Consider the following 22,175-nt stretch of genomic DNA (forward strand, 5'->3'; position numbering starts at 1 on the left):
CTCACAGCATCAAGATCGTGCATAACAAACCATGGCAAAATTTTATATACGACGTAACAACGATATATACCATCCGCGACAACATAGAAAACTCTATTTAGAAGAAGAAATCCGAGAACTTTTGAGCTTTAGTTTGAGGTTTACTAGCTCTCTTAGCTTCTGAAGCCTGGGTCAAAGCGTCTATATGGTCGATATCAGATACAAAGTCGATTTCGTTGGCGGGAACGACAAAGTGCTTCTCTTTTTGATATACAGTCTGGTAGATCTTGGATCCGATGTAGATGGCGAGGAAAATGAAAATACTTCCGTAGGCGAACACGAAGTCTGGTCCAGCGAATGCCCCGGGGTAGAACAGATAGTAACCACTGGAATAACGAAAACATGACATGTCAATTGACTGCAGTGTTTACGGTTAAGAAGCAAAGAAGACGGAACCTACCTGAAGAAGAATACGATAGGTGACCAGACGACGACGTACCATCCTGAGAAAGGTTGGAGGTATCCTTTCACAGGGAGGTAGTTAGTATTGAGAAGGTTTTGAGCTTTCAATCCTGATCTGAATCGGAGGTAGGTGCTAGTGGAGATATAGAATATCAGCTTGATGATTTCTATAGAACAGACGATAGAAGAAACTCACAATCCGATACAAGTCCAGGAGACAAGTTGAGCGGCACCGACCAGGTTAATCCACCAATTCAATACCTTGACTGTACCAGATGAAACGGAAAGGTATGACAAACAACCGAAAGCGAGAGTAACGCAGACAGCTACCCAAGGTACACCATGTCTGTTGACTCTCTTGAGGATGGCGGGAGCTTGGTTTTTGTGGGCTAAACTGAACAAGGATCGAGAAGCGACAAATACGAAAGAATTTCCTGTGGAGAAGATACTGATGAGGATGAGGGCGTTGACGAGAGAAGGAAGGACGGGAATGCCCAGTCGATTCATTGCTAAAGTTCACCAGTAGATTAGCTAAAGTCATGAGAAAACCTGGGACGATTGTACTTACAGATGACATAAGGACTCTTAGCGGCACCTGGAGCTCCAGCAGAGATGGCACCGAGCAAGTTCTCGTCGGTTGAAGAAGAGACGATACCGACGCAAAGGGCACCAGTGAGGTAGAAACATAAGATACGGTAGATGGTAGAGTTGAAAGCCTTAGGTAAGATTCTTCGGGGGTTCTTAACTTCCCCACCAATCAATGAGATATAGTCGGGACCGACGACGCTACGAAGAGGAATCATAGTATAAGCGAAATGCTCCCATGTCAACGTCCAGGAAGAAGTTTGTACTTACGCAAAGGTGGCCCAAGACAATGAATCGAAAATACCAGTCAAAACCTTTCTGAAGTTGACTTCACCAGCGAAAGGACCAGGGGTCTTCCAATATCTGAAACCGTACTTGTCACCAAGTGGGTTACCTCCCACCATCGTGATGAATGTATACAAGGTAAGACCGATCATGAGGAATACCTTGGTGATTGAGATGTAGAATTCGATTTCACCGAACCATCGAACGGACCAAATCTGGATAATGAAGAATGCGACTAATCCGACTGAGATGATGATAGCAGGGTGTAAAGTCAAAGTCCAGTATTCGACGATAACGTTCAAGGAGACAAGTTCGAAACAGATCAAAGCGAGTTGGGTGATAACATACTATCATATCAAACAAATCGTCAGTATCTCCACGCGTTGTTCGTACAGCGAACAGATAGATAAGACTTACGTTCCAACCGAGAGCCATACCAAAACTCTTATCAACGAATCGACCAGCGTAGTGGATAAAACCTCCATCGACAGGTAAAAGACAAGTCATTTCGATCAAACAATTACTGGCGGCCCAGACCACCGCACACCAAATGGCCACACCAAGAAGCAAACCAATAGGCCCAGCGCTGGTTAGGGGGTTTCCGATAGAGACGAACAGAGCTGATCCGATAGATCCTGAGATCGCAATAAGTTGGACATGTCGCATACGGAGACCACTGTATATGTATTAATAACAGAATTAGTCATATTCAAACCGAGTTTTGGCTTGACAATCTAACTTACCGATGAGGATCATCAGCCAAAGCGAGGTCTACCTCCGGGCCTTGTCTGTTGACTTCATCAACGACAGCCGATTGAGGCTCGCTGGAATAATCTTGCAAGTCCTTTTCCTTGGGTTCGTAGGACATGATGGAAATCGTATGTAAAGTGGAAGTGTTGGAATTGGGAAAGAGCTACTTCAACATTCCTCCGTTATGTGAATATATATATAGTATCGGTCTACAAAGAGGTATGATAAGACCCGGCAAAAAGATCGACTGGAGATATGTTCACTTCGCTTAAGCATCCCACCTGAGGACCGGTGGGACGACCGACAATTCAAATGAATCGTACTCGTAGAGTCGTAGATCCAATCGATAAGGTCCGCTGGTGCTACTGTCTGACCTGATCGGTTAATCTCCTCACAATTACAGTAAAAAAAAACAACCTTTGGCTTGGCGTGTCAGGAGAGTGGAGTTGCGTTATCTCATTACTGTATTCTAGCCTTCTGATTTGGTAGACTAATTTAGATCCGGTCTTCATTCCAAGCGCCAGGGTCACTAATTGGGCGTTTACAAGGGGAGCATGCATGTCAATCGTGAGTTGCCGTTTTGGGAGATCTCCGAACTCTGTCTTTCGGAGCAGAATGATAACAGGTACCTCATCATATCATTTGTCGGATGCGAACCAGAGGGCAGAGCGAAGTGTTCTCTCCATACTGTGATCCCGAGCGCTTGATGCCTATTGCTCTGATAGATATACAAGCGCCCATATCATGCTTGCCCTCGTGATGTCAGGTCAAGAAGATATATATGACTGCACAGTGTAAATCGTACAGAAGTCTACGTGTGGTAAACTTACATACCTGAACAAGCTTAGTAGTGTATCGAACGCTCGACCGAAGCTAGACTCTCTCGTCTCTGTACATAATCTATTCACACTCACGATGCCTGATATTGAGATGCTCAAAGATCGATCCGCCGAAGGGTTGGTCAGTACCGAAAGACTTCCCATCGTTGATATCTCACCTTATCTTGATTCGTCTTCCAGTGAAGAAGCTCGAAAGGTAGCTAGTCAAACGCTCGACAAAGCATGCAGAGAGTTTGGTGAGCTATTTTTTGGGCTCATGCCGTCCATATCATCAGAATGTAGCTAACAATCAGCATTGAGCAGGTTTCTTCTACGTGACTGGTCATGGACTTGCACCGGAATATATGAAAGATCTCCTCAAGCTTGGTCACAAGTTCTTCGAACAACCCCAAGAAAAGAAAGACTCGATTCACATCTTCAAGAGTATGGATAGAGTCAGGGGTTATCAAAAGATTGGTGAGAATGTCACATATGCTAAGAGGGACCAACAAGAGGTGAGCTTTCCTTTCTGCCCCTTTCATATGGTTGGGCTCACACTGAATGGTGAAATCTTTCCATAGGCTCTCGATATCTACCCTGAACCTGAAAACCCATCAACAGCCCAGCTTGAAGGAAGTCAACTCTGGCCTTCAGAAGACGATTTACCAGGTTTCAGAGATACTCTACTTGATTACACCGAGAAGATGTGAGTTCTCCGTCTCTCTCAGGAAAATTGGCTTCCGATACAGGGCAATCACTGACAAATGTTCTTGATCCATAGGAAGAAGATTGGTCATGCATTCATGAGAGCTATGTGTGATGCCTTAGGACACAGAGAGATGTTTGACCAACTTCAAGATGATAATTATTGGGTGTTGAGAGTCATTGGTTATCCACCTTTACCAGAGGAATACGATTTAGATAAAGGTATTTCATGTGGTGCGCACACGGATTACGGATGTTTGACTTTCCTCTTGGCGGATGATACTCCAGGGGCTTTACAGGGTGAGTCACCTTGACATCCTTCACCATTTGGTTGTTTTTGTGTATCTATGTGTGTGTGTGTGTGTGTGTATGTGTTCGGCTAACGAAAAAAGATTCTAGTCGAATCAAAAGATGGTAGTTGGATTCCTGCCGATCCCATCCCCGGAGCATACGTGGTGAACATTGGAGATATCATCGATACTCTGACGGGACATCAATACAAATCGACTTACCACCGGGTCATCCACAGAGGATCAAATTACCGAGTCTCGATGCCATTCTTTTTTGAACCTAAGAGAGATCAGGTCATCCAGACTTTGCCAGGGATGGTACCTGCTGGTGAAAAAGCCGTAGAACCTTTTACGTATTTCGATCATCTCAAGGTAAGCTCTATTATACCCATAGAAGAGACAAGATCGGATGAAACAGTGCTGATTGTTGTTCTAGCGAATGATCTATAATCACTTCGTATCGAACGACGAGGCTTTGCCCGAAAAACCAAATGCGAATGCCCTTACTCAACGAGGTTAGGACAAATATCTGCTCGAAGCGACTCACGATGAATGGTATAAACAAATAGGGATACATATGGATTGTACAATATTAGCCTAATTGTATATGAGAAGAGCATGTACGGATCCCATCTACATTTTGCTGTTGTTGCGATTGTGAATGAGGCCAGGCCGATAAAATCCCTTTCAATTTTCGTCAAGACAAGCTCGGAACAATCTGGGTACCACCCCTTCGGTTAAAACAATATATGAGGATGATTTATGCATGCATGTAATGAATTGATATAAAGTGTATATGCTATATAAAATGGTATTGATATTGATGTGTCTTCGTGCAAACGATGACCTATAATTCATCAACGGTTCTAGCGTCCGGTTTTTGTGTCGACTTGCCATCTACACCAAGAGCAAGGATACTCAAGAAGTCATATACCATATCGGCGGCAGCGATGGCAGAGATTTCAGCTATATTGCCAACAATCAGACAGTCAGCGTCCAGTGCTCCACTGTTGATAGTAGGGATATAGGAAGATCTTACCTTGAGTATCGTAAGCGGGCGATAGCTCGACAACATCAAAAGCAACGATGTTCAAGCCAACGAGAGAATGGATGATTCGTCGAAGTTCTCTCGAAGTCCATCCTCCAGACTCAGGGGTACCAGCTACATCCAGTGAAACATCAGCACCAACCCGCTCTTGAGATAGAATTAGACTTACTAGCAGGAACGATCGAAGGGTCCATGACATCTACATCTAATGAAATGACAACAGGTCCAGTACCGATTCTAGCTTTGATCTTTTCGGCGATCCACTCTACACCATGATCATCAATGTCGAAAGTGTGAATGAGGTCGAATCCAGCAGTGACATCATCATCTAAATCCTCAGGTCCCTACACATTCATGAACTGTATCAGACTTTATCCTGATGCCGATTTGAGATTGTAGAGGAAGCCCTACTCACAGCGAATCTGGTCCTTATACCTGCGTGAATGGAGGAGTTGACCTTGATGAATCCACTCTCATAAGCGTGCCAGAAGAAAGTACCATGGTTGACATCAGCTTGAAGAGATACACTACCGAGGTATCGGTTGGGATTCCAAGTATCTATGTGAGCATCAAAATGAATGACTGATACTGGTCCATAGACTTCTGAGACAGCATCAAGGATGGGAAGTACCTATAGATAGGATTCCACAATTGTCAAAAAATTTACACCTATATTTTTTTTTCTTAGGATCGCAGAGGAGAACAAAGATGCTTACGATAGTATGATCGCCTCCCAAAGCAATTATCCTAGGATGATATTCGCCATCCAAACCCTTCTGCATGTGAAGTCTCTTCATTTCCTCCTCGTTGACTATGGGATGATGTAAGACAGATTTGTAGCCTGCTTTCACTTGCTTGATGGCTGTCTCGGGATCGAAGGGGGTGACAGGGACGTCTCCGCAATCGAGCTATGTGAGACCTCCGGACTTTAGCTTTGATCAGAATGTAGAAGTAGGACTTTTCTAAGTTGACTCACAACGTAAAGACCATTAGTGTATGGGTTGACCTTGAGCCGACTGGTATATCCTCTTTCAGGTCTCTGCCTTCTTGAGCCTGCTCGACAACAACAACAGATCTAAGTCAGCTCATGTGATCGATTGAAGCAGAGAGAAGAATTGGACTTACCACTTCGCAAAGCGTATGGGCCAAATCTGGCACCTTCATTGCCAACCAACATTTAGCTCCGATTTCTTCCAACGTACTGACAGATGTTTGACTTACCAGGTCTGAACGAAACGGCTGAATCAAACGGAACACCCAGCAGAGCTACATCGAAAGCCTGTTCAGGCTTATCTAAACATTTCACATGAGGGAGATGGGCGAAAGAGGTCACTCCGCTGAAAGAGAGATCAGGGGTATTGGCATATTCGTCGTTCCATGGGTCGACTTTACCGTGAGTGCCGTGGGCGGACACTGTAAGAGCGGTGATGAGTCCGCAGAGGGTCGCAAGGGAGGTATGCATATTGCAGGAGATTCTGAATAAGGTATGGATGATCTGGTAAGATACAATGACCTAAACGGGGTTCAAAATGCATAGAAAACATATCGACAATGGTCTAGGAATAGCCGTATGAGTTTATGGAGACGTGAAAGAAAGTGAATTCATTCACCATACCCGCAAGCGCTTGATAGACGCCCATATGAAATCAAACATGACAGTGACTCGCTTATGGTGTGGGAATTTGATCCCTTCATCGTCTTTTTTTACGAGATGGTTGTTTCTCATCGATTTGACCGAGAAAACCGACATCAACGCTTGTCATTAGCATGAAAGGTCAGGTGATCAATGGAAAACCTCGCTTACAACTCTTTGTGATCAGGTCAGACGGGCTCGCATAACTTGGGCACTATCGTAAGGTGCAATCTCCACTGCGCAGGTGGGTCTCAACCGGGCTCCGGGAGGAATCAAGTGGACCCGACTCCCTGACAGAGACTACTCATGGAATTTGCATTTCATCAGCAGTATGTCCCCCACAACATATCTATCAGGTGATATCTCCCTAACTAGGCCGCTGTGAATTTGGTGGCCAGTAAATCAGCCAAGTAATCCATCTCGACATCGTTTGATGATCCAGCTACCTCTGCTGCGGTGTTCGACTCAGGCTGCGATGTCAGCTCATCGACTTGGGGCCTCATTCTACAATAGGATTGGAAGGCTTTGCCCAGAGGACTATCCTCCGAAGCTTGATATACAGAGGCTTGTATCAATGATCCGAACTCTTCTGCCATTCTACGTGCGTCCTGCACCTCTTTCAAATAGCTCTCACTAATAATGTCATTGTCTGAAACGTTGTTCTTCGAACCCTGTATTGCCTGTTCATATATTTTGTTCACTTGTGCGAGCACCTGGAGAGAAGTGATCATCGATTGCGTTCTCATGGTTTCCAAAAAACCTGCAGCTGCACTCTCCCGTCGACTTCCCCATTCGGCCAATTCTTCTTGTTTTTCATCAGAGCTAAACTCGAGCTTGGTCATGATAGCGTCCAATGAGTTTTCCTGCTGATGGAATTGCGTTGATGTGTGTTCGAAAGTATGCTGGAACTCTCTGTATATATCGAGAAGAGATTGGTCATCCTGTTGGTGTCGCAAGGTAATACCCAAACTCTCAGTGAGGCTGCTAATTCCAGTGATGCAGCTCTCAAGACTCTTTCGAGTTTCATTGTACTCCCTCTCGGGGTTTTCCGGTTCGATGGGTAAACTGAAATAGTCTTGCATCATCAATGAGCTTCTGACTTGTTGTTAGCGAATCGTTTAGGAGTCATGAGTGGCAAATGGATGTGCTTTATGTATCCTACAGAAATGTGCTATGCTCCCATGAAAGCGAGGGAGATTCAAGCGGATAATCGTGACTAGCGGAGGAACAAGATGAAACGTCCTTTGAAAGGATGCTCATGGAAACCTACAGTGGTCACTTTCGGGTCAGCTCGCTGTCACTGGTGAATGGAACGGTCGTCCCCCTTCTCCATGCGTCATAGCCTTGATCTGACCCGAAGAGAGGCCGCTGTCCTGCCCTTAAACAACAGATTTGACTCATCTTGATTGCCTAGCAGACAAATATGCTTGTCTCCCATTGTTGCGTACCGGGATACAAAGTCATGCATAGGAAGGTTGTTTGTATGACGAGAAGATCTGCAGAAAACGTCGAACCGGGAATGACGGAGTGACGTCATTTCATCTTTTTAACCATTTGATGGGAAAAATCCAATTTGAGATGACACTCATCCTCATGATGGCCATCAACCTCGACATCTTTCGTATCACCCTTTTGTATATATACTCCCATACATCCATCATATATCACTCCCCAGCTGAGCACTTATAGATCCTACGATCAAGACACCGCTGATCAGACAGGATGGACTTGAGTCCACCTACATCACACTCTTCTGCCAATGGGCAGACAATTGTGGAGCCCGCTCCAACTACCACCGTGCCACCTGCCGAACCCGCTACGGTGGCCCATCCCCCTGTTCAGAAGGACTTACCAGCGACTCCATCGGCCTCCAGCCAAGCGGTCAACGTGCATCCTGCGAGTGACCCTAACGTCGCTGGACAGACCGCCAGTGGTCCTACGGTAGATAGCAGCAACACCGACCACCCAGCAGCACAGCAAATCCTTCACGAAAAACCTCATGAGGCTGCTGTCCCATCCGTCCCATCTACCGAAACACACCCATCGGATCCGTCAAGAGGAACGACCGCGCCAGCAGCTCATGCAGGTCAAGCTCAAGCTCCCACGGCCTCTATCGACCCAAACAAGCCTTCGTCCGAATCTGCGCCAACGGCTTTACCTACCAATGCTGCAACCCACCCAGAAGAGCAGAAAGAAGCAATTCAGAATGAAAATCCCGCCGTGGTCCATAGAGAGGTCGAGAAGACAAAAGCGGAAGCGAGGGAGCTGAAAGGCGAAAAGCCTAAAGGAACGGTCGTAGCTGGTATAGAAGATGATAGACTCTGGGCAATGCTGAGACGATTTGACGTGGTAAGTGTCAAGAATAATTTTCCCTGGTAGAGTACTTGGCCGCCTCTTTTTGCTAATGTTTCTGAGGGAGGTAGCAAATCACACATGTTCTTCATCCTGCTCATCACCTGCCACCTAAAGAACCGGATTTACGACCCTCAACTTTACCCAACCTCCCCTCTCATTCTGATGTCTTGCGATCAAATCTCGAAAGGGTCTTCGCAGCTGTTGGTCCATCCTCTGTTATGGGTATGAGAGAAGTCCGACGAATGATGTCTTGGGCACCCGAAGAACGATGGAGGACTGGATCATTCTGTGCTGCGTATTTCATCTGTTGGATATTCGGCTATGCTGTTGCAGGTGTGGTGTCATTCTTCATCGCTATAGTGTGTTTCCCAAGTTGTAGAAGATGGTTCTTCCCTCCTGTCGCTCCTGCACCATTCACTCCTCCCAGTGCTACCGACCCTACCAACCAGAAAGGAGATGAAAGTATACTAGGAAACGTAGATGGTAAAACAGTTCATAGGAGTAAGGCTGAACAGGCTGAGGAACAAGCTTTCGAAGCTACAAGTATCTTGCAGGCTTATACGACTAGATTACTCTTTGTGAGTACCCCTATCAACCCTTTCAGTCTTCACTAAGGGTTATAGACTGACTAGCTATGTGAATTGCACAGGACGGACGAAAGAAAGGCAAAGAAGCTGGGAATTCGAGTGTAGGAGAGAAGAAACGTAAAAGTTATACCGAATCTGAATCAGACTCCAATCCCGATGACGATGTACCCCCTGGTCAACCTGGCGTAACTCGTGAAAAGCACGGTAAAGATCAATCGCAAGGTCTCGAGTCGGGAGCTGTCGTCGTTGGTGGGGAGACCGTCACACCTGATAAACCTCTGAGTGAGAAGGAAAAAAAGAAGCTGGCTCAAAGAGAAGCTAAGAGGAAGAGGGATGAAATGGTATCGAAAATGACTAAAGCTACGGAGGAAGGATTGGGTGCTTTCGCTGATACTATGGAAAGAATGACCAAGTGAGTGGAGATGTTTCGAGGAGCCAGTCTTAGGCGTGATGCTCACGCGACTGGTACTTATAGTGCTCTCTCACCTCCCGCCCCTTACCCCGACTCTTACGCTCGATTTAAAATTGCCGGTGCATTCCTCGTTCCTGTCATGTTCTTATTCACCTTCGTTCCACCCTGGGTGTTTGCCAGGTCCGCTACCTTCTTCTTCGGTGTCGGATTCTGGGGTCAACCTCTATTGATCAGAGCTGGAAAGGAAATGATCAAGTACTTGCCACCAAATTGGCAAGAGCTGATAGATATCAGAAAGTAAATGAACCGATATGCTTTATATGACCTAATTCTCCAGTCATCTGAACTCGAGGTGCTGACAACAATATCTCACAGCTCTATTCTATCTGGCGTTCCTACCGATGCTCAATTGACTCTTCACTTGCTACGAGTTGCAGAAGCACTCAACGCTCCCTTGCCACGACCACCGTAAGTAGTGACATACTTAGTGACTCTCATCTATATTGCATCTGTATTAACCACTTTTACAGTCCTCCTCCTCTCGAAGGTACCCCTAAGGTCAGTAATCCGAAATTATTTCAGAGTCGATTGCCCACACTGACTTGTATCCACAGGAAGCAATCAAAGACACTACTCCTGCCACAGTTACCGCCGAAGACGATGCGGAAGTCTTGGAAGCTGAAGAAGAAGGCGGACTTACCGAAGCTACCACAAAAGCCAAGCACAAGACCAAGTCTCACATATTGGGAGCCTTCAAAGCTGCTGGGAAAAAGATGGCTGCCTTCCACGGAGATGTCGCAGTGGACGGTAACAAAAAACAGGCACGTAATGAGGCTATCGAGCGTGGAGAAATGGATCTGACGACTGGCGAAAAGATCGGATCCAAAGTGGACAAATTGTTCTTCAAGGGACATGTTAAAGATGATGGTACACCTCACTGTGAGTCCAATTACATCCACCACACATGGCTGATCACTCGTGTCCTTCTTGTCGTATCAGCCTACCCATGTAAACTTGATAAGACTTCTGGACATATCATTCTGGAAAATAGGAACGATATTGTGAAAGAACCTCGAATCACTTTCGTACCCATCTCTGGAAAATCGGAACACTTCGTCTGGCCTGTTGACGATATTGTTGAGATCAAGAAGGTGAGCTTATCTCATGTTTATATCTCAACTGGTCATTGCCTTTCCTTATGCTGACCTTGACATTTGCGTTGCAGAGTCACGTATCAATGCCTCGTATGGCCCTAGGATGGGCCTCAGGAGCCGAAATCGAAGGATTAGGACTGACGATCCGATTCAAACCTCGTACTCAACAGATCGCTGAGCATGTAGGAAGTGAGAAAGATGAAGGTACAACAATCCATCTTACCAGGGTGGGAAGAAGAGAAGAGCTTTTCGTAAGACTGGTCAGTATGGGTGTACAGAGATGGGAGGTCCTTTAGATGCCTAGCAGACAACAAGACGATATAAGGTCTATGAGTCATGTAGAATAGGATACACGATGATTCCATAATATGTAGCTGATATACATGTAGCTATACTTGCTTTTGCGAGAGCAGGTGAGATGCCCATTGGGATGGATCATTTACTCGTACATTCGATCCATCACTCAGCTATTATTCAGACTACTGATATTACGATCCCTCGTGATTCCCCTTTCCTCAAAGTGTGAATCCAGACTCCAACATTTTATGGTTACTCGTATGCTTCACCTCCACATCGCTCGAGGTGAATTCCGGCGCCGATCACATTCCGGACCTGGATTACCCCGACAAAAGCACAATGTTTGGAAACTTTTGGGTGGGTTATCGGGGTTGACCGAGACCTTGTGCCATTTCGACGGTACGCACCATGCTTTGCTTCCTTCTTAAAATTAACATTGGCTCTTGACTTAGACTCAAGTGTATATCTCATTAAATTCTCTCTTTTTTGTATGCCCTCGTAATCGATCCATACATCCGTGGCCTGGCATGACATACACACCAATACAGATACGAAAATCACGATGTCAGGAAATAACAACGATAACCGGTCTATAGATGAGATAGAAAGAGCCCTCCCTCAGATCCAGACGCAAGATTGGGACGCCTCGCCAAATGACAACGAGAAGGAGCAAGATGCCGAAAATGTCGAACAAGTCCAGGCTCAGACGTCTGATCATACGAGATTCGGTGAGGAGCCGGAAATGCCAAAAAACAATCTTTGGATAGTGATGCCTTCGTGAGTGTGCTGTCCAGTAATGGTACGCGAAATACTTATTTTGGGTTGCTGGATGATTAGAATCGGTTTGATTGGATTTATCTCAGCTCTCGATCAATCTGTACGCCTTGTCCTCTCCATCACTGTCACTCTTCTTCTTCATCAGTACACACGGCTGAATGTGATTATCACTCGATGTATAGATCATTTCCACGGCTTTACCAACCATAGCAGCCGAATTCAACACCACTCCATCCGAATACTCATGGATCGGTACTTCTTACCTGCTGAGTCAGGTCATGATGAATCCGGTCAATGGTCGATTGACAGATATAGTAGGAAGGAAACCTGCTTTGTATATGGCTGTTATCATCTTATTGGTCTTTTCTGCGCTATGCGGTGCAGCAAAGAATGCTACCTGGTAGGTTTTTCCCCAATTGATCGATCGGATAATCATATATACAACGTAGCTGACGATGATGAGCTATGAATAATCAGGCTGATCGTCGCTAGAGCATTTGCTGGACTAGGTGGAGGATCAGTAGTCAGCCTATCATTAATTGTTGTTTGTGAGTGTACCTTGCCCTCTTTCAAGGTCTGACGTACGACCGACACTGATCACCTTGTCTAAAGCCGATGTCGTTCCCCTTGAAAAGCGAGGAGCATACCAAGGATACATGGGCGCCACATGGGGCGTGGCAGGAACTCTCGGTCCGATCCTTGGAGGTGTCCTAACGACTAAAGCCAGTTGGTGAGCGATACCGAAGTTCATCTCAAATCATACATACATAGCTGAATTAATTCACTTTCTCCTTCAGGCGATGGTGTTTCTGTAAGTTTAAAGTCAAACACTATCCATTTCATATCCAGACAATTATTCTAATATGTCTCATATAACATTAGATATCAACATACCTATATGTGCTGTTGCACTTGTACTCCTATACTTCTTCTTAAACCTCAAGAGAACACAAAGAAGTGACATTTCCGGACTACGAAAATCCTTTGATTTCGTTGGACTGTAAGTCTCGCTTTGACCGCTTCCGAATTGCCACTCATCGGATCTTTGCATTCTGTTTCAGAATCCTCATAATGGCTGCAGCAGCTATGGTAGTAGTCGGCTTCTCAAACGCTGCCGACGAAGGGTTCGGATCTAAGACTGCCTTCCCAATAATCATCGCAGGTGTAGCAACAACAGCTTTGGCAGTCATACATTTCCTGACCACTAAGAAAAACGCTATTATCCCTGCTGTAAGTTCATCAAATCCAATAAATTAATACTAATTTCATCTCCAACGCTACGTCACTCACTGATTTGATTGAGGATTGACTATAGCGTATGCTCAAAACTCGTACACCTTTATTCTTCACGTTCGGGTTATTCTTCCAATCACTCATGTTCATGCCCGCCAATTTCCTGTTGCCCCAATTCTTCCAAGGTGTAGGTGGTGCATCGTCCCTCAAATCAGGTGTGGATTTTATACCTTTTTGTGTGGCTTTGACTATATTCAGTATAATCGGTAAGTTAAGTACAGGTCACCTCCTAACATTTGGCACAACACATAAAACACATCCAATGCTGTACTGATACCAGGTCCACTGGATTGAATTGCCTAGCTGGTGAGATATCAACGAGATTCCACATAGTACGACCGGTAATTTGGGCGGGTTTTGTCCTAAGTGCAACAGGCTATGGAATCTGGTATGCCGTACTGAAGTACGACGTATCGTATGCCGCGCAAGAGGGGGTACAGGTGGTAGTAGCTGCTGGGTTGGGACTCGCCATTTCAACTCCGATGTTGGTTATTCAAGCTTCGATGCCCGGAAAGGATATGGCGGCTTCGACGGCTGCTTGGACCCTATCACGTTCTATAGCTGCTTGCATAGGTAAGCTTACTGTTGTCTCCTCCGCAAAAGATCGAGAGCTGAGTGGGAACACTGTATAATAGGTGTGGCTATCTTCACAGCTGTTTTCAATACTGGTCTGAGATCGAGGTTTTCCAAGATTGATGGATATGGAACGTCGTTCACTGCTCCGACCAGTACAGCAGGGTATCACGCCTTGCATGATCTTCCTGAGGGTCCAATGAAGAATGCTGTTATGGAGGCTTTTGCAAATTCCATGAGGGTGAGTACGCAATCATCATCGGATAGAGTCTTGAGCGTTGAGCTAATAAGATGGGTCATTGTTTAGGTATGTTGGATTATCGGATGCGCTTTATCATGCGCTGCTCTCGGAGTAAGTTGTTCTTTCATCGTCTTGCTCCACGCACGTGTAGCGATCGATATTGATTACGATTGTGGGATAACTAGATCACATTATGTACGAAATCATACAGTCTCAGAAGATCTTACGCTACAGCGTCCTCTACTCAGGATATCGCAAGTGGGACTGACGAGAAGGGTCAAGCACAAGGTGAAGACGAAGTTGGCGGAGTCATGATAGATCAAGCTACAGAAGACAGACAAAATAGGGAATTGTTAAGGATCGAAGATGGATTGAGGGATACAGGTGGTAGTTTGCCTCCTACAAGGATGAACTCGAGAATATAGCATAGTATGATCAAACTTATATATTTCGGTAACTAAGTTTATCTCTTCTATAATCGACTTAATAACGGACAGATATATCGGTTTGCATGTGATGAATCAGTTCAGTTTAGCAACCATCTTGACGGTTCGATATAGTGTCTTTCATTATGATTGATGTTAGATCTGATGATACATGCAGATACTTATACAACAGAATTTGGTATGATTATCACTGACAGCAACAGCAACGAAACATTGAATAAGTAAATTGACCCCGAACTCTTCTCTGATTCATTCAGCAAGCAGTGAGCCTAGTGTCAACACACACAATAGAAGCCATTTTGGCAATTTACTCCTTCCACCCTACCCAGCCCCTGACCATCCTCTCACCGCATCCTCCTTCTCCACCCAGATCCATATGTTCCCCCGGGCAGTGCTCCAAAGTCAATCCACCTTTCTCATCCAACGATTTTAGGCCTATCCAATCACCTATGTACATCGGCTGGTCCGTCATGGGTATAATCACTGTTTTGTTCAGAGGAGAGTAGGTTGCAAAATGTGATGATTGGGCTGGAGATACGGTTCCTACGAATCGGTCAACCAGAAAGTCAGCCTCAAATGTCATGCAAGAATCTCAGCAGGAATAGGCATGATTCATGATGAGAAACCAGCTTACGATCCTGATCAAACATGACAGCCACGAAATTGTCCAACCCCTCTATACCCAATCCACTACCATTCCTTCCTTTTTCATCATTCTCATCGCCGTCGTCGCCACCCAATCCCTTTTCTCCATTAAGATCTCTTATAAACGTATTCACGTCCCAGAACTCGTCTAATCGCTCTGTATCCCTAAAATAGGCAGCTTGCACGATATGTGATTGGGCATAAGGCGTGTAGATGCCCGCTCGAGCTGCCCGAGCCGCTAGGAGACATGAGAGAGTTGGTGGGGTGGGGCAGGGAATTAGAGCAGATATGCCAAAATGGGGTGTACCGAACTGGACTCATACGATCAGTTAGCATATCACAACGACTGGCATGCCATTGAATCGAATTGAATTTTTAGTAATAACGAGATCTTGTTGATCTGAGTTACAATGTAACTTACCGTTATGAGGTTACGGACAGGTGGATCGTTGCAATACTGAGCGTAGAAACGCATAAACAGACCACCTTGGGAGAACCCCATTGCGTCGAACTGTCAGAGTAAAGTGGAACACAGTCAGTGAGAAGTGTGGAAATCAATAGCAAGTGGAGTTCTTGAGGCCTGATTGGAATGCAAGAGAGAAAGGGGATATCTACTCACCCCTCCTTTCAGCTCAGGTATAGAAGCGATCTGCTCACACCCCGCCCAGCCCTGTTCCTCAGCATTGCCCCACTATAAATTGTAGCAGTCGGAAATATTAGCGATCCTGAGTTACTAGCAAGTAGATCTGATTTAAGATACTTACAAATCCAGCTCTTCTCTCATCGTCTAAACTACCCCCTTGAGGTATTTGAACTGAATGGACGAATATCCCAGGATGGATCGATTCGATATCTTCGATAAACGATGAGATGCCGGATGAGAGGGCTGTATCACCCAGACCGTGCCTACATTGAGCTATGAGATGCCTATTCCAACTGGATGCGATGAATTATATGTCATGCACTTACCAGATCACTAAAGGTCTCGGTTGTTTGGTTCCTAAGACGAGTTGATCACTGTCAGTGACTGCTGATGCCGGCGCAGATGTGACACCAGATATGATAGATAGTATCCCGGACAGGATCAAATGAGGTGCCGGAATCATGATGATTGAACTATGGCAGGTACAACAAACACGAAGAATGAGGTCAAAGGTCAAAGTGAGAATCAGGACATCTCGAACGTTTCTGATCATCAGATTCAGATTCAGATTCAGATTCAGATGAATCTCATCGTTCAACCATTCGAGATGAGATGCGGGGTCTCCATTCCCCACACCAGTGCTACTCGAGTACCAGTGCCACACTTGCCTCCCACTCCGTAACTCCGTCCAAGCAACCTCGGTGTCCGTCCCCCCACTTTGATCTCCGTTAATTCATGGTGGTGAATGAGTGGAGACGTCGTTATTGATGACATGCGCAAGTCTGGATCATAAATATAATCAACAACTAGTACCCAACCAACTTCATCATTCACAACCCGGACTGTTGACGCTTCAGGCTATACAACCTACCGATAGCATCACACCGAGAAGGAAAATCTGATCAAAATGGCCTCTCCCGCTGCTGCTCAAACGACATCTAAATTCCAGGCGTTCATGAACCATCCTGCTGGACCCAAGTGAGTTGTATACCTTATCAAGAGAAATACATCCATGGCATGGCCGGAACGCTGACAATGGGTCGTTTCTGGTTTCGCATCCTTCTCTACCCTTGCTCTTATAAATTGTGTCTCGCTCAACATCAATCAATGATACTTCCATTCACGTTCATCATCAACTTCAACTCTCGACAGAACCATCTTCTTCTGGGCTCCTATGGCGAAATGGGGATTAGTAGCTGCCGGATTGAAAGATCTTTCCAGACCTGCAGATAAATTATCGGTCTCTCAGAATGTTGCCTTGGCTGCTACAGGGTTCATCTGGGTGAGTGTTTTGATCTTGATTGTCTTTTCTCCTTTCCCCCGACCTTCATGGGAAAGACGTTGTGGACACTCGATATTGTTGAGAGGAAAGGTGTAAGACGAAAAAAACATAGACGTCCAAGTGGAAGATCAAGCTGAATCCGGGGGTTAAATGTGCTCTGGTGATGAATGCGTTTAGACGTGTTTCTACCATACAAGGAAAAGGAGACCCTACCGTATAAGATTTGTCTTGAGTCTTTGGAGGCGGTCATTGTGAGACTCAGACATTCGAAAGAATCCCGTTTCCGCCTTCCTTAGTATCACTCAGAACACTTTGAAACGCACCTCTTCTCCTCTACCTTTGAGTAAAATATGATCACAGATGATTGACTGATCTATCCTATTATTGCGTGTAATAGGTTCGTTACTCATTCGTGATCACACCAGTCAACTACTCTCTCGCCGCCGTCAACTTCTTTGTTGGTTCTACGGGTGTAGCTCAACTCTACAGGATCTGGGATTTCAACAGGAATAAACCTCTTACCGCTTCTATCACTCCTTCTGCTTAAGCCTGTTAGGCTTCCGTCACCGTCATCATCAGATTTTGTCCAGTGCAGTATATCGATGGATAGGGTTTAAGATAGAATATCGGGTCAAGTTATGGATACACCTGAAAACGTTGTAGTTATACCCCCTTCTCCCCTACATTCTCGGTTGGTCGGATATACCTTTCCTACGGTATCGGGGAAGATCATGATCATGCAATTTTATATTAGAAACATTGACAATTTTACTTACAGCAAATGTTGGCTGACTGTTACTCAACATGGAAAGGCAGGTCCGAACTGACCGAGGCTGTAACGCGTGTACTTACCGAGTCAGAGTACCAGATTGGGGAGCAATCGGAAATTCTAGAACTAGCGGAATATGAAATGGAAGGTTGGGAAGAAGTTCGAAGGATTCAGAAGCAAATACGAGTGTGTACAAGTGAGCAATATCTACGCGTCTTGCGTATCTTGAGTATACTCCGACTCGGTCAGAAGCATATCTGATAATATAACGAATATTCCGAGGAATCTGAGATCAGTTTGCTCCTTTGTCATCGTGATTGTGATCGGGTATCGTCACGAATTGCGATAAGACTGCTTTGCAAGATGATCGGACAGTTAATGGCTAATGCCGTCAGGCGTCCTTGGTTCTCACATAGGATGATATGATCATACCGTATCTGGACTGATCAATCATCGTTTTTTAACTTCAGAACGCTCCAAGTCAGAAATTCATACTCAGCAATCTCAATCAACGGCAGGGATTGTGTCAACTCAGATACCCAACTACGGTATCGATGTGTATTCTTACAGCAACCCGACCGTTTTGAAAGAGATTGTGTTATATATATATATATCACCTCCCGAGTTGGCAGCAGACGAATTCGCCCCATAAACAACTTGGTCACCTTTTTTTTCTCTTTGCTCTCACTTCACTTTCAATAACCTACAACTCATTGTCTCACCGATCGAAAGGGAGAAACATGGACACTTACGATATCATCCTCTCTTCGCATCATCAAGCCACGTATGATAAGAGTAGTGAGTACAGTTGACACAATCCGTACAGACCTTGCCCCTCTCGCTGTTGCTGACTTTGTATCGATCTTGTGGCATGGACACAAAGCAAAAAGAGGTAAATCGTTAATCAATAACATCACATCTGAGCTCATCTCAGACTCCCACTTGGATTTATCAACCCTTGGACCATCAGTCGACGTAACCATTACCAACACTCTAGCTGAATCGAGCGACACATACCATAAATATGTACTCGGTCATCCAGGTTCAGATGTAGTTGCCAGGCAGATGGTAGAAAGATCAATGGATCAGATCAAGTTAGCCTCGGTGAAAAAAGCCAAAGGGAGAAAGAGGAACAACAAACCTCTCTTCGGGGTTTCAAGTTATCATAGTCAAGTATCTAGGAACACGTTGACAACGCAACAGAGAGTCGACGTCGAACAAATGACGAGGTACGACCAGCCTGCAGTCGGGCAAGGGTCAACGTCAGTCGCTGTGCCACGATCACAGCTTCAACTGCCACAAAGTCAAGTGCATAATCCCTTTGGACATGCAGCATCATACAGCACTCCTCAATCTCAGGTGAGTCACACTGAACATATCGGTTTGTCCTCTCTAAAGCTTTCTGGGACACTGACGTTTGTTCACGGGTGGTACTGAAGGGTGTCATCCCTTTGAGCGAATATGACTCCAATTTCAGTACGATGAATTACATGAATATCAGACCGATGCGAGATTACACCGAAACTTACAATTCATGTGGTAAGTACAACTCGAGTGTGTAATCCGTAAAGACAAGTTTCTCTGACCTTTACTTTACCAAATGAAGACACGGCAACTCAAGCATGGCTCGAAAACCTCTCTCGAAGAATGTCAAAATTCGACTATCCCTTTCTGGTAGCTTTCGCGAATGACGAGAAGGTATTCACACAAGGTCTGCATTCGATTTTCAGCGAGAGAAGTACGATAATCCAAGAACTCTATGGTGATACCGGTGTCGGCTCATACTCGAATGGGAAGGTATTGATGAGTCAGATTTTATCGAGGGCAAAAGAGTTTAGGGCTTATGAGGATCAACAGAGAAGCTATTATCAACAGCGACAACAAGGGTATGGTGGTTTCGCTTCCACAAGTGAAGAGCGATCGAACGATGAGACGAGTACTGCGGATCACACTGGTAGATTGTATGATCCTGTTAGAGATAGACACCTCTAATGCGGTCAAATGCTGTACTTCACGAGCATGTACTGTATGGTACAGTAAATCTCGTACTGGAATTCATTTGCATCACAGTGTTCTTACACAAGTTGCTATGTACAAAGTGTGCCTACATTTTCTGTGATGGTTTACCTGTCTCTGATATAATTAACCAGATAGAATGATGTTTACCAATACACTCCTCAAAAAACCAATTACAAATGTTGAAGAAGTACCCTGTTGCGAAGTGCGGTTGTGACGTGATTTGTCTTCCTTCCGTTTCTGTCGATGAATGTCGGAGCGCATCGAATGCATGACGAATCATACAATGACCAAGACGATACGAGGATGTTGGTTCACACCTACTGTACAGTATCTTACGCCAGTGGAGCGTCCAGCGAAAAAGGAACTGATGAGTTGCGGAACATCACCTTCTACAGAGTCCGATATACAGCATACCTCAAAGAATCGTCCTTTCATAGTCTCAGCATCGGAGCTGTTATGCTAATATCGAGCACATTCAGAGATCGATATGGGACAAACTCAGCATGTTACTCCGAATTCACAGGACTCCTGATTTCTACCCATATAAGGGACTGCAAATCATCGCTCAATTGTGGACGCTGCATCAACTCTTCTTCATTTTTATCAGTCAGCTGTAACCTGGAGGCAAAACGAAATCGTAATCGAGCAAACTAGTGAGTTTCTCTGTGCTCTGAAGTCGCCATGTACTGTACACCAATGCTAGTTACGCGAACATAGCGACATAGGAACATGGACGTCATCACATTGAGTACCGGGTATGAGGCGACCTACAACGCCAGTGGTGAGTATAGTACAGACCAGTGCGGTATACAGTATATCCCCTTTGCACCAACCATACAATATTAATACACTCCTTTTTGGATTATTGATGACTTTTCTACCAAACCACGTCTCGTCTCATACGCTTGACCGACCTCGTTATCGATTGTTGGTTACTTACCATTTTGGCAAATTCATACAGAGCCGGGCGGCCGAAACAAGCTAAGCAGATACGTAAGCACCCTTCAGAAAGAGCTTGATAACTCCTTAGACAACCTCAACACGTTGGACACCACGGGTTACTACGAAGGTGCATCGGCAGCTAAGATCTTATATGAGAACAACGATGACTTTCATAACCATTTCAAGAATGTAGACAATGCAACAGTAATTACATTGACTAGACAACTGGTAGAGGGAGCTTTTCTCAGATTGAATGCTCAATCACATAAAAAAAGTAAAAGCCAAGGTTCAGCTGGCGTTCACCTGGTTCCAGGTGAATCATCCACAGTCACAGCTAGAGGAAACCAAGGTCATTTCTTGGAACCGAGTGTACAATATACTTCTGGGACGTATGGGCACCAATCTCGACAAGCACAACCTTGGCCTCAAGGTTCTCTAGATCCAAGACATCATACAACCCATCAAGGGTATTATGTTAGTCAACCTGCAGCGACTGGTTTTCCACCTCCTCCACCAACAGGTTATCCACCTGTAAGTCAGACCAATCGTACATCGCTTTCTTTCTTTTATTCCCCTTGAAAGTACATCAATTTGTCCTTAAAGCACTGTGTCGGGTATGAGATAGCTGATTCGTCCTTGTGAAATGTACAGCCTCAACCTGGTTCTGACAACTATTCATACGCTCAAGGTTCTCGTAAGTGCCACTTCCACTTTGACTTCATCACAAATCGCAAACAATCACAGCTTGTTCCAGTCCTTGATGATGCTGTACAGTCCCACCTATACTTCCCCCGAATTACAATCAGATGCCTCCGCCTCCATCTCAACAATCGGGAGATTACACATACCCATACCAGCACCCACCTCAATCTGGTGATTATTCAGGCTACTACTATCCAGGCTCTGGAACAGGGTATGATCCTTCGAGACACCAACATTAAGTTGCTATGATGGATTACAGTCTGGAACATACAATACACTGTTATTTGTGCAACTTATGTATATGCTACAAATCATGCATGATATCTCTCCTTTCATTCCGAACACAGGGTGAAATCCGAAATGAAAATCTATTTATGGTGATATGGTTGTGCGCGTTGGCGTATATAGTATACAGTATACGATATACAATATACGAAAAAAGACGTGAGGGTAGATACAGTGATAGGATGCGTGATGTAATTT

At 45.0% G+C, this 22,175-nt stretch overlaps 10 protein-coding genes across 10 annotated transcripts; 6 read left to right on the forward strand and 4 right to left on the reverse strand.

Annotated features, from left to right (window-relative positions):
* Positions 1-97: 97 nt before the first annotated feature.
* I203_104406 (uncharacterized protein) lies at positions 98-2,179 on the reverse strand (the record flags this gene model as incomplete). The annotated part of the gene is made up of 7 exons (XM_019144002.1): positions 98-365; positions 440-574; positions 638-950; positions 1,010-1,227; positions 1,297-1,658; positions 1,729-1,987; positions 2,055-2,179. 7 exons carry the CDS (start codon positions 2,177-2,179, stop codon positions 98-100), a joined length of 1,680 nt encoding a protein of 559 aa, XP_019007051.1.
* A 797-nt stretch (positions 2,180-2,976) lies between these two features.
* Positions 2,977-4,394, forward strand: I203_104407 (uncharacterized protein; the record flags this gene model as incomplete). The annotated part of the gene is made up of 6 exons (XM_065517524.1): positions 2,977-3,136; positions 3,204-3,394; positions 3,461-3,585; positions 3,661-3,884; positions 3,984-4,246; positions 4,311-4,394. 6 exons carry the CDS (start codon positions 2,977-2,979, stop codon positions 4,392-4,394), a joined length of 1,047 nt encoding a protein of 348 aa, XP_065374342.1.
* A 327-nt stretch (positions 4,395-4,721) lies between these two features.
* Positions 4,722-6,384, reverse strand: I203_104408 (agmatinase; the record flags this gene model as incomplete). The annotated part of the gene is made up of 8 exons (XM_065517525.1): positions 4,722-4,840; positions 4,914-5,036; positions 5,092-5,266; positions 5,338-5,553; positions 5,639-5,830; positions 5,899-5,975; positions 6,048-6,080; positions 6,144-6,384. 8 exons carry the CDS (start codon positions 6,382-6,384, stop codon positions 4,722-4,724), a joined length of 1,176 nt encoding a protein of 391 aa, XP_065374343.1.
* Positions 6,385-6,926: 542 nt separating this feature from the next.
* On the reverse strand, positions 6,927-7,637 carry I203_104409 (uncharacterized protein; the record flags this gene model as incomplete). Its single annotated transcript, XM_019143999.1, has 1 exon — positions 6,927-7,637. One exon carries the CDS (start codon positions 7,635-7,637, stop codon positions 6,927-6,929), a length of 711 nt encoding a protein of 236 aa, XP_019007048.1.
* Positions 7,638-8,277: 640 nt separating this feature from the next.
* Positions 8,278-11,359, forward strand: I203_104410 (uncharacterized protein; the record flags this gene model as incomplete). The annotated part of the gene is made up of 9 exons (XM_019143998.1): positions 8,278-8,904; positions 8,979-9,488; positions 9,560-9,909; positions 9,973-10,206; positions 10,285-10,377; positions 10,440-10,467; positions 10,524-10,848; positions 10,909-11,060; positions 11,135-11,359. The coding sequence occupies 9 exons, from the start codon at positions 8,278-8,280 to the stop codon at positions 11,357-11,359; spliced, it is 2,544 nt and encodes an 847-aa protein (XP_019007047.1).
* A 563-nt stretch (positions 11,360-11,922) lies between these two features.
* Positions 11,923-14,669, forward strand: I203_104411 (uncharacterized protein; the record flags this gene model as incomplete). Its single annotated transcript, XM_019143997.1, has 13 exons — positions 11,923-12,137; positions 12,198-12,237; positions 12,320-12,537; positions 12,615-12,685; positions 12,750-12,867; positions 12,935-12,948; positions 13,020-13,137; positions 13,199-13,367; positions 13,453-13,636; positions 13,734-14,003; positions 14,066-14,244; positions 14,311-14,355; positions 14,430-14,669. The coding sequence occupies 13 exons, from the start codon at positions 11,923-11,925 to the stop codon at positions 14,667-14,669; spliced, it is 1,881 nt and encodes a 626-aa protein (XP_019007046.1).
* A 328-nt stretch (positions 14,670-14,997) lies between these two features.
* I203_104412 (uncharacterized protein) lies at positions 14,998-16,441 on the reverse strand (the record flags this gene model as incomplete). Its single annotated transcript, XM_019143996.1, has 6 exons — positions 14,998-15,233; positions 15,325-15,646; positions 15,757-15,846; positions 15,955-16,026; positions 16,100-16,241; positions 16,305-16,441. 6 exons carry the CDS (start codon positions 16,439-16,441, stop codon positions 14,998-15,000), a joined length of 999 nt encoding a protein of 332 aa, XP_019007045.1.
* A 444-nt stretch (positions 16,442-16,885) lies between these two features.
* I203_104413 (uncharacterized protein) lies at positions 16,886-17,807 on the forward strand (the record flags this gene model as incomplete). Its single annotated transcript, XM_019143995.1, has 3 exons — positions 16,886-16,956; positions 17,131-17,260; positions 17,658-17,807. The coding sequence occupies 3 exons, from the start codon at positions 16,886-16,888 to the stop codon at positions 17,805-17,807; spliced, it is 351 nt and encodes a 116-aa protein (XP_019007044.1).
* Positions 17,808-18,769: 962 nt separating this feature from the next.
* On the forward strand, positions 18,770-20,021 carry I203_104414 (uncharacterized protein; the record flags this gene model as incomplete). The annotated part of the gene is made up of 4 exons (XM_019143994.1): positions 18,770-18,827; positions 18,913-19,388; positions 19,469-19,568; positions 19,636-20,021. 4 exons carry the CDS (start codon positions 18,770-18,772, stop codon positions 20,019-20,021), a joined length of 1,020 nt encoding a protein of 339 aa, XP_019007043.1.
* A 756-nt stretch (positions 20,022-20,777) lies between these two features.
* Positions 20,778-21,931, forward strand: I203_104415 (uncharacterized protein; the record flags this gene model as incomplete). The annotated part of the gene is made up of 4 exons (XM_019143993.1): positions 20,778-20,829; positions 21,010-21,521; positions 21,642-21,684; positions 21,765-21,931. The coding sequence occupies 4 exons, from the start codon at positions 20,778-20,780 to the stop codon at positions 21,929-21,931; spliced, it is 774 nt and encodes a 257-aa protein (XP_019007042.1).
* Positions 21,932-22,175: the final 244 nt, after the last annotated feature.

This window comes from Kwoniella mangroviensis (assembly GCF_000507465.2).
Source record: "Kwoniella mangroviensis CBS 8507 chromosome 1 map unlocalized Ctg01, whole genome shotgun sequence".
Lineage (NCBI taxonomy): Eukaryota > Fungi > Basidiomycota > Tremellomycetes > Tremellales > Cryptococcaceae > Kwoniella > Kwoniella mangrovensis.